Here is an 11,084-nt window from a genome sequence, read left to right as displayed (position 1 = left end):
TTCACATTTGGGCTCTCGGATTGATCTCTCGTCTCTTCCGCTTGTCAAAAATAAAGTAAACACAAATGATTAAAAGCAGGACTATCAGTCAAGTGAATAGAGAGTGGAGGTGTGTGTGTGTCTGCATGTGTGTGTGTGTGAGAGATTATAGAAAAAAAAAAAAAAGAACACCTCAATGACCTTTAAAACACCTTGTTCTCAGCTGGGTTGTAAAATGACCCCCCCGCCCTCACAAAAAAAAAAAAAAATCTTCCATAAATAATCCAACAAATAGAAAATATAAAGCTGGTCTCTGCTCCGGGTGCAGCTCCAAACATTGGAGGATATTTGCTTAGAAAACAACAAAAACAAAAGTTTTTTTTTTTTTTTTTTTTTTGTGAAAACGAAATGAAGAGAGCCGCCGGGGGGGGAACACAAGCTCAAAAATTCCAACTGAAAAAGTGTGGTACGGATTCGCTGTTGTGCTGCTGGCGGATACATTTCCTCATAAAATGGTTTATCAAATACTTCCTGAGAAACAAAGGAAATATCTACCTGGCATGAAGAGGGGGAGAGAGGAGAGGGAGCGAGAGAAAAGGAAGGTGTGAAGAAGAGCTACAAGCATGATGCAGGCAGTGTGTGTGTGTGTGTGTGTGTGTGTGTGTGTGTGTGTGTGTTTATCGTGGCCCAGCCGAGCTCTTGGGTGTGTAAACACGGAGCAGAGAGCTGGAGGACAGAGGCGAGATGTGGGCAGCAGTGCTGGTGTTGTTCGGTTTGTGTTCTTCAGCACAGAGGAGGAGGAGGAGGTGGAGGAAGAGGAAGGTGGGGGGGGGGGGGGGGGGGGGGGGGGGGGGGGGGACTAACAAACTGTCCGTCCGGCTGCTGGTAACATCCGACACCCACGACACGCCGTTCACCTGACCTCTGCTTGGTACCGAGTCACGTTCAGCAGAACTTTCACCCGGCTGCTTCGCCCCGGCCGACGGTGTCAAACATTGAACCTCACACCCGTGTGTGCGTGTGTGTGTGTGTGTGTGTGTGTGTGTGTGTGTGTGTGTGTGTGTGTGTGTGTGTGTGTGTGTGTGTGTGTGTGTGAACAAACTCTTATATCTCATCCTCTGTATCTGCTTTGTGATCACTGCAGCACTTCCTGTTGACGTTAAGCCTCGTACCTCCACAAATCATATTCCAACAGCGGCCATAAGCCCATTAAAAACCAGCGCCAGCCAGGGGGGGATTCTTCCAGTTTTCATTCTCCAGAAAGACAAAAACAACTTGGAGCCGCCGATTCATCCTGGACTGCTCACTGGTGCATGCAAGGGAGAGAACATGCAGACTCCACAGTGACCCTGAGCATTAGAGTCGTCGCACTAACAGGCTAATCTTTAAACTGTCTGAGGCTGCAGCAGCTTCAGCCCGAGGCCGGGAAACCGAAACACATTAACGCCTCCAGAAGAAAACCAAGACTCACAATTCTTGAAAAATAAAGCGCGGCGAGCTCCACGGACGCACGGCGGCCCGGCGCGGGACGAAGCAGGTGGAGGAGATGAGCGGAACCTTCTGCCGCCGTGTTTGGTTAAAAGGAAAGAAAAGTTAAAATCAATAAAACCAGTTTGCGAGACGAGAGGCGACCGGAGGAAAACCAGGATGAAAACGGCTTTTTGGTTGGTTGTTTTTTTCTTTTGGGACGATGAGAAAGCTCGAAAGCTCGAGGGGCCAAACGCAGAAACTTTAACTAAAACTGAAGATTTTGACGCGGCTCTGCACAAGAAGTCCGTTACGACCAACACCTCGCCGACTGTCTCACACACACACACACACACACACACACACACACACACACACACACTGAAACACACCCGCTGCTTTGTAACGCTTTGACAGGAATACGACCAAAACGAGGGGAGTGTGGGCGGAGCCTGTCGGCTCACCTGAGGCTCCACGGCCTCTCACATCGGCAGCAGTGACGAGAAAAAAAAACTCAATTACATCGTCCCGAAGGCAGCGAAGACTCAACCCGGGGGAGAGAAGTTCGTTTCAGAGTGAAAGCATTTCCGGTTTGTGACAAAGAGCTCGGAGAATCCAGTCGACGTTAAAACGAGTCATCGAGTGAAGAAGAAATTCAGGAAAAAATAAACAAAAACAAAAAAACCCCAGAGAAATTAAAGTCAAGCTGAAACGAGCAGGAAAATGTTTTTCTAACTCGCGTTGTGTTCCAAAGTCCCAGTGGGAATTTTACCATCAAACTGGGAACTTCCTGCTGGTAAAGTGGAATTCTTTGGTAAACGTGCGGGTGATGATGTCATCGTTCTTTTTAATGCTCACGACAGCGGGTAAAGCGGGGCGGCCGGTGCGTTCAGGAGTGAGGAGAAAAAAAAAAATAATAATAATAATACCTCAAACATTTGAAGACGGAGAAACTGGAAACTTCCCACTGGGAATGTGGGACGTTTTGGAGAACTTGTAACTTTTTAAAACGTTTTCTTTAATAAACAAACCTTTGTCAGCCTGACTTACACGGAGGGTTCGCGACATCAAACAAACGTGTTTCCAGCGATCGCTGCCTTCGGGACGGAAAAACGTCCAATCAGAATGTTGGGAGGAAACGTCCCCACTTTTCTTTTAATGTCGGGTTTCAGCCTCGGGACTGTTTGAATTCTGAAGCAGTTTCCCGGGAACAGAGCCGATACTCGGTAATCAACCAATCATCTTTGGTCCTTTTGGTGTCGATAAAAGCAACAGTTTTTTTTAAAGCCGACAGGAACTTAAACGTGGAGGAAAGCAAACGATCGCTGTGATTATTGTGTTTCTCTGTGTGAGTGTGAGTGTGAGTGTGTGTGTGTGTGTGTGGGGTCGTTTGTCAGGAGAAAAGGTGGAAATGAAAAGTGATGAGGGATGGGTGGGGGCGGGGCTAAGGCAGGTTGGAGGGTCAGCTGTTGAGAGGTTTCAAATGTGTCTGTGTGACACCCCCCCCTCCCCCCTTCCCCTCCCTCACGCCTCCTCCCCCCTCGCCGAGCCGAGTTGAGGTCAGATCCAGGAATGTCAGCAGGAGGATCGGCCTTGTCCGCCTCTCCGCTGTCCGTCCATCCCTCCGTCCGTGGAGCGGCGTCACTGCAGGTCTCGGTCTTCCAGGTACCGGTACTCGAACGTGAAACCCTCCTTCTTCCGCTGGCCCCACTTCTCATAGTCAAAGTAAATGTAAGTTCCCTGAAAACCAGAAAAGGCCACTTTAGGGAGTCTTTGGTTTTAGTCTGAGGTGAAGTCAGAGACGCGAGGTGAATAATTACATCCGTAACAATAAAATTAAACTTCTGATTTCCATTTTCAAACATTACTAACAATTTCTTTCATTTTTTGTAATATATATATTTTTTTAATTTAAATCACAGAGTGTATTTAAATCCACACGTGTCTGAGAACTTTTGGTCTTTCACCAGATTTCCGGTTCGTCTCTGTATATTAGCCTGGCGACACGTCACACAGGACAAATGTATTAATGTGCAGCTTTACCTCTATTATAGTTATTACATTGTTCCAGTATTGAAGTGTGACGGTGAACGTCCTCTAACAACGCTCACACTTCCTCCACGCGACTGAGAAATCATGTTTCTGGGACGAGTTGTGAGATTTCGATAACAAACGGGTGAACTGAAGACGGTTGCTGCTGCAAACAGGAGGATTTCCCAGTTTCTTAAAGCTGAACGGGGAATCGGAGGCTGCAGACGCGACGCTCACCTGCTCAAACTCATCAGTGATGGTCTTGGGCTCTTCGTGCCTCTGAAACCACATCATGTATTTAGTGTGGAACCTCCAGGACTGCTTCTTCAGGGCTTTGGCTGCCAGATACTGGGCCTTAGTGCCCTGCAGGGGAAAAGAGCGAGAGAAAACAGAGGAGTGATGGTTCATATGGACAAATAACACTTTTTGCAGCAGAACAAAAGTTGTTTATAGATAAAGAAGAAACATTTTAAACACGTTTCCTGTAACAAAACATTGCATTATTTATATTCTGGGTTCGCGACAGGAAAAATCCCATTTGAGCTCTATTTTGTAAAAGAACAAGTTAATAAGAATTAATCACCGTACACAGTCTTTCTGATATCTGCTGAACAGTCAGATTATGAAAAGAGTAAAATATGTCTCTAACTTGCTTCATCAAGTGTTAAAAACGTTATACTCCCACAGAAAATATCGCAAACAAATGAACAAGCTGCGTGCAAAATGTCTGACGAGGAGTGAAATGAAGCGGGCATTCTCATTGGTCGAAATCATTCCATCTCAGCCAATCACTGATACGATGCTAATCTAACTTTATTCTTGATGATGCCAATAGAACTTTTGTTAAATCAACTTAAAACACTTAAAGATTCATGTTAACCAAATAAAGAAATGTTTCCCTCCCTTACAAATGTGTTTTCCCGTCACAGTATAAAGTTAGTAGATCAGCAGGATTATCATCTGGCCGGTAGAAACTACAGCTTTATCGTCTGTACTGCTGGAAACTAATTGGTTGACAAGAGAAATGGCACTGCTGTTTGGAAAAACAAACATCATGTTGTTATGTGTTTGGATCTATGCGTCATCCACTGAAGAAAAATGAAAGTGTGCAGAGTGAGGGACGGTACCTCCAGGTAGTAGAAGATGAAGAAGAGGGTTTCTGTGGAAAGCCTCTGGTAGAACTCTACAGTGTCGGAGTGGGGCGGCGGCACCTGGTGGTGGAAAGGCAGGGTGGGGCAGGGGTTCCTCATCAGGTACTGCCTGTGACGTGGACACACAGGAAGAGTCAGCAACACCGAATCAGACTATTCAACAGACATGCAGGTACGACAAACACTCAACCGACAACGTTCTGGTTCTTCACAACTGACGGTGATCAGAGAACTCCGAGTGAAAAAGGTAAAACTGTGAGTGGTGTCATTTTGCCTCGTCGCGTAAGATTCTTTATTTTTTTTCTCCCTTTAATCAACTGACCAAATGTCTTTCCACACTGTCCTATCTTGGTGAATACATCAAAAATAAAAAAAGGTTTTAAAAAGGTGAAGACTTTCTATGGAATCATGACTTTATCCTGATATTTTAAGCTTTAGACAAACGTACGTGGGCTGGTCGAACAAGATGACACACACAGTTTAACATGTTTGGACCTTCAGAGAGTTGATGGATCCAGTCAGAGTAGGAAAAGTCAGTATTGGGACACACAAACACCCACACACACACACACACACACACACACACACTCACAAACAGATGCACTTTTTCCATCTGAACCCAGTATTTTTAGACCAGTGACAAACTCGGCGTGTCCTTGCTTCCATCAGGTCTGTGAACACCATAAATAACACCTGTGAAGTTTAAACTCAGTGGTGGAGCAGAAAGTTTGGAGAAGGAGCAGCGTCAGACTAACACGAGCACTCCTTATGAAACACTGATGGCAATTAGTGTTTGTCAACAGATAAAAGTAATAAATAAATAAAATTAAAAAAAATCTGCCACGTGTTTATTTCACTCAAGAGTCAATGACAGGCTCTCATTTTAAATATAGAAGAAATCCCTGCAGGCTCACTCAGTGTGTGTGTGTGTGTGTGTGTGTGTGTGTGTGTGTGTGTGTGTGTGTGTGTGTGTGTTCTTTTCTCTTGGCTGTTAAACAACAGGTACTGTGGAACAAGAGGGTTTGAGTGTTTGGTTTTAAATGTCAATTGGAGCTGTGTGGGCTGAATCCATTGTAGGTACCGTACAGGATAATCTGCTCTGTAATTGTGTGTGTGTGTGTGTCTCATCATTGCATGCAGCAGAGAAATCCTAAATAAACAGACGAGCTCGTGAAGGGCCGCATGGTGATGTAGTGGTTTTCGCTCTCGCCTCACAGCAGGACGATCCCTGGCTCAAGCCCATTCTGTGTTGTGTTTGCATGTTTCTGAGTTTTCTCAGATTATTCTGATTCCCGACGTCAGTCGGAGGAGTGAATGAGCCTCTCTGTGTTTGGCCCGTGCAGATTGATGCAATTTGGTGAAAATCTCTTGTTAAACAGAAGAGCAGCCCTCTCTGATGAGAATGAGGAAATATTGGAAGGATAAATGGAAATTAAGTGGAATGTTATGATTTTATACAGCTGCAGATGAAGTGAAGTAAACTCTAAATGCAGTGTTTTGATTGGTGCGCATCCTCATCGTGTAAAAACATGAGCCGTGCATCTTGTACTACAATAGATATCATTTCATATTGTGTACTCGTCACCCCATATTGTGTGAATTGCATCTCAAATTGTGCACATATTCTCTTTTTCTTTACCTCTGTACTTTTTGCGTGCCATCCCACTTCACTTCTGGTTCGCTGTGGGATCAATAAAAGAATATCTAATCTAAGTACTGCAGGAAAGCATCAGTTAACAGTTTACAATGTGGTAATCAAAATAATGTCAGGTTTGTGTTGGGAACTCCTCGAACCACTGCCGGGGGGTGGGGGTGGGGGGTGGGGGTGGGGAAACCTCGCCTCTGCTGAACTTCACAAAGTGAGTGTCCGATTGTGGAGTTAATCAAAAGGTGAACTGTAAGGCATTAACATTACATGATGTTCATGGAGGTCGCATGTGACCGTCGGTCATGACACACTGTTGTCTGAGCTGTGTTGATATGTCTTTTGTTCTCATGCCGTGTGACGTGTCCATTGTTAGTTCATTACTTGTATCCGTCTGGGGGGAAAATGAATCAGATGCTGGAAAATCAAAGATTGCAAACAAATCCCCCCCCACCTGATCCTCTCGGAGTCGGACGGGTGTGGCATGTGCGTCCACGCCGCCTCCTCCATGGCCTGTTGGTAGAGCTGGTCTTTGGACAGGGGAACCGGCCCCAGCGGACACACCCCTAACGACGGGGGGATGCTGACCTCCGACAGCGAGAGCTGAGGCGCTGACGGGGGGCCCGAGGGGGTCGCAGTGCTGCTGGGGAAGATGTCTGAGCAGGGCGAGGGTGGAGAGCAGAAGAGGAAGAAGAAGAGGAAAAGTGAGGGGAATGAAAGGGGGGGTGTCAGGATTTGAGAGTTGGATAGACAAAGAGAGAAGTTGAGTCAGGGATGATAATATCATCAGCAGTTCTTGTTCAGAGGAGGCTGAGAGTGGGAGGTGAGATGACATTTTGTTCCATTAAACTACAGCTCTTCTATTTCTGCTCGGTGGCAACCCTCTATCTCCTTTTATCAAGGCCTGTGTGTGTGTGTGTGTGTGTGTGTGTGTGTGTGTGTGTGTGTGTGTTACCTGCAGTGAGGTGCAGGGAGGACATGTCTCCCTCGATCCCTGAGCTGAGTGCTGCTCGCTCGGCCATGGACTTGAGGCTGCTCAGAGGCTCCTGGGGCTGATGAAGACAGACAAGGAGGCTCATGGGAAAAACGTGTGGAGGAAACTCCATGACCACACCAACGGTAATGTTTACATCTGCTCACATTTTACACTTTAAATCAAAAAGAGAAGAACTTCATAGTATCAAGGCATGCCTTAAAAATACTTAAACCAAGACAGAACGCAGGCTTAGAGTCAGTTACATAATAACCTTTATCTGTCATCCATCTCTATTTTTCCCAATTTGTTGACATTTCCTGATATCGGCTGGAGTTTGTTTTCTGTACAAACGGCAGTATTGAGACCGTAACCACCCCCATTGGATTTGTCTGTTGGCACAATTAATTAAAGTGAAGCTGCTGCTCCTGTACTCGCAGGAAAATTAATGCCCTGCGGAGTATTTGGGAGATTAACTTCTTTATTAAGTGGCAACAGTAAACAACATCCTCTCCCCACTCAGAAAAACAAGGATTTTAAACACACCTGAAGTTATGTGAAGGAGGTGAGGAGTGTGTGTGTGTGTGTGTGCACACTCACCTTGATGCTGTCGGAGGGCTGTGAGTAGGACAGCGGCCCGTTCAGAAGGCTGCTGCCGCTCACCGTTTTGGCCTCGCTGTAGGAGGCTGGTGACGGTGATATGGACGACAAACTCACGGAGCCCAGTAAACTGGGACCAGTGTCCTTACTGGGAGGAAGAAGAGGAGAGAGGGGGACACAGATCAGTTCAAGATTCAAAAACCCTAACAGTCGGGAAGTTATTTCCATAAAACGCCCAAACTGCAAACGTAAAGGCAGAGAAATACAGTTTCGCAACTTCACACTTACGGCTGATTGGCTGTGGAGGTCAAACTTGAAGATTGGCTGCTTTGTGATTGGCTGGCACTGTTGAGGGCGGAGTCTGTTGTGCTGTCTGCTACCACAGCACTGTAACCTGCGAAGTGAAGATGATAAAAGTTAGAAGAAACTCAAATCTAGTCAGCAGAGACAAACAGCTTTCAGACCAGAGGGGATTTAAGAGGAAGTCACACCATAATTCCAATGTGTAGTAAAAAAGAAAAATATGAAAGAATATAAATAATGAAAAGTAAGCAACTTTGATCCGAGCCCGTTTTTAAACAATTATCACAGCATTTAAAACCTGATCAATTCTCATGTCATTCTGGGTTTGAAGGCAACAATTCCGTTTTCAGCGAATGTGACTATTTACTTATATGTAATGTAATCAAAAGAAATAGCCTTTCACATGCAGTGAATTCCATTGCTTTTTTTTAAAATTAAAAATGTTGTTCTAAAAGGACATTTTTAATGATTTTCCAGACTCTACGTGTTCCTCCACAATATCAATAATTGCTCAAAAAGCACGAAGTGCTGCTCTTTAAGTCCAATGCGGATCAATAACAAGCTTGTGCTGCTGCTTGTGCACTCGTCAGATACTCACTTGTGCTACCGTTCTGCTTCTGTCGGCTTGGCGGTCGTATGGAGAGCGATGAGATACCTCCCGCCATTCCGCTCCCTGACGATCCAGAGCTGCCTCCATTGCTCCCAATGACTCCGACGCCGCTACCTGGAGCCAACCCGCCCACCTGGGTCGGAGAAACTAGGGAGGAGCCCTGCATCCCGGACTGACCGGAACCCAAACCCAGAATCCCAGAGCTGATGCCTCCCAGCCCCGGCGCCGCGCCCAGCAGGCCCCCCGTCGAGGATGTCGGCCCGCCGACCGTCATGTTCCCGCTGCCGATGGAGCCGAGCGAGCTGATGTTCGGCGACGTGGCGACGCCTCCCAGGGAGCCAGGTAAGCCGGAGCCGATGGTGCCTGAGGCGGCCGCCTGAGCATAAGGCGCCGGTGTTGAGCTGGACAGAAGGCCCGCCATGCTGCTCAAGGATGCCGGCATCCCTGAGAGGCCGAGGCCCGCGGACATGGAGCTGGTGGTGATGGAGCCCACCATGCCTCCTTTCCCCAGGGAGAGGCCGAGGCTGAGCCCCAGGCTGTTGGATGACGACGTGAGCCCCGACAGAGCCTGGAGCTGAGAGTTTGACGTGAGCCCCTGCGTGCTGGCGTTGGGTGGGGAGGCGGAGGAGGCCAGGTGGCTGTTGATGGAGGTGCTGGGGTTGGAGATGGGAGTGGAGGAGGAGATCGCTGAGATTTTGGCCTGCTGCTGCTGTGCTGACGGGTGCGGCTGCTGCTGGGTGGCGTTACTGTAGCTGCCGGCAGAAGTGTTGGAGAGGAAACTTCCCGAGTTGATGTGATGACTGTTGCCCCCAGAGCTGCTGCTGCTGCTGCTGCTGCTGCTGCTGCTGCTGCTTCCTCCCCCAGCAATGGTCGCCATAGAGACCAGTGAGCATGAGGTCAGTCCCGAGACGGAGGAAGAAGAGGAGGAAGAGGAAGAGGATAACAAGGAGGGGTTTCCATTCTTCACAGGTGACTGTAAAAGAAAAAAAAAAACATTGATTGTATTTCATGTGCTCTGGTACAAATATCAGCTTGCATCACTGACATCTTTCTGCATTGTTGAGATTAAAGCCGATTTCCCCATGTTGGACTGGCACCTCATGATGCAACAATACGCTTCAACCACTTCTATTGTAATTATTTATATTATAGACTTTTTTTTAACAGGTAAATGCAGGAATTTACCTCTATAAAATATGTATTTAGAACAACAAAATGAACACCATTCAACTATTGTAATTATTTCTAAGCATTTTAGTTGCAACACCCATTTTATTAAAAGGGAATATTTTACTGGATCTTTCTGAATCAGAGGTGACTGGAAATGTTTTGAATGCGAGTTGAATTAGAAGTAAAGCTCCAGAATGTTCACACCAACCTGACAAATTTCACTGTCTGTTGAACGTCCCCTCTTCTTGTCGTCTTCTGAGTTCTCCTGAAAAACACCAAACACCTGTTTTGTAGGACGGATCAGCAGTTCCCCTTTCAATCAGTCTACAACTTTGCTGACTTGCTTCTTTCCCCTTCATTTATTAATAACATTTAACCGATAGTTGCAGATGTGCTCCACTTCTTGTCGTCCTTCTGCTGCAGATTTCTCCACATCGTCACCTCTTGTGGCTCTAGTTGGGCTGTTGGATCGCTCCCTTTGTAGATCACCCACGGAATTTATATAAATAAAAGTCAAATATGTTCTTCGCCTTGATCAGTCCAATTAAGTACTTTAAAGTGCCCTTTATGAAATGTACTGTGTCATTTGATAAAGCTTGGATCCACGGAAAAAATGCTACTGGTTTAAAAAATAAAAATAAAATCTTCTTCGCCTTTCTATTAAGAGTTGTATTATTTGGGGCAGCACAGTAGGCAGTGTTACCTCACATCTTTCAGGTTATTGGTCGAATGTTCTTCCTGTGGCTGCATAGGGTTTTTATCCAGGTAATGTAGCTTCATTCCAGATTCCAAAGACACGTTAGACATGCTTGTAGGTTGAATAGTGATTTTAATCTGCCTGCGGTTTTGTGTGTGTGTGTGTGTGTTAATGACAGTCTGAGTCACACCTGTGATGAACTTGTGATCTGACTCCAATCTGCTCAGGAAATTCCATAATATAAAGTATGTTTGTCTGGGAGCATTTCTTAAGAAAGGAAAGTTATATAGAATAAATATGCATCTAATAGAGGTTATAAAATCAGTATGATATAGCTTTTACCTTTAAAGTTAGTTAAGAGTTAAAGATGGTGCTGAGGAGCATATCCTATTTGAAGGCTTAATGTTTGTTTATCAGTTATGGTGTATGTTAAGAGATAAATGTGTATCAGCTTTCAG

At 45.9% G+C, this 11,084-nt stretch overlaps 1 protein-coding gene across 5 annotated transcripts in view; it reads right to left on the bottom strand.

Annotated features, from left to right (window-relative positions):
• Positions 1–3,011: 3,011 nt before the first annotated feature.
• The window catches only part of cnot3b (CCR4-NOT transcription complex, subunit 3b), a 28,089-nt gene continuing 20,016 nt past the window's right edge, over positions 3,012–11,084 (bottom strand). For 2 of the 5 annotated variants that reach the window (XM_080484337.1, XM_080484338.1), the window contains exons 11-20: positions 10,138–10,194; positions 8,748–9,732; positions 8,135–8,240; positions 7,847–7,994; positions 7,229–7,325; positions 6,728–6,929; positions 6,268–6,309; positions 4,605–4,737; positions 3,715–3,840; positions 3,012–3,186 (exon numbers count right to left, since the gene is read on the bottom strand). In XM_080484337.1, the coding sequence (XP_080340463.1) occupies positions 3,088–3,186; positions 3,715–3,840; positions 4,605–4,737; positions 6,268–6,309; positions 6,728–6,929; positions 7,229–7,325; positions 7,847–7,994; positions 8,135–8,240; positions 8,748–9,732; positions 10,138–10,194 (1,995 nt within the window). In that variant the 3' untranslated portion in view covers positions 3,012–3,087. Of the gene's footprint in view, positions 3,187–3,714; positions 3,841–4,604; positions 4,738–5,220; positions 5,300–6,267; positions 6,310–6,727; positions 6,930–7,228; positions 7,326–7,846; positions 7,995–8,134; positions 8,241–8,747; positions 9,733–10,137; positions 10,195–11,084 lie in introns of those variants that run through there. The other 3 variants (XM_080484339.1, XM_080484341.1, XM_080484340.1) reach the window with 2 other exon arrangements.

Source organism: Lipophrys pholis (assembly GCF_963383615.2).
Source record: "Lipophrys pholis genome assembly, chromosome: 17".
Lineage (NCBI taxonomy): Eukaryota > Metazoa > Chordata > Actinopteri > Blenniiformes > Blenniidae > Lipophrys > Lipophrys pholis.
This window is presented reverse-complemented; position numbering and strand designations above follow the sequence as displayed.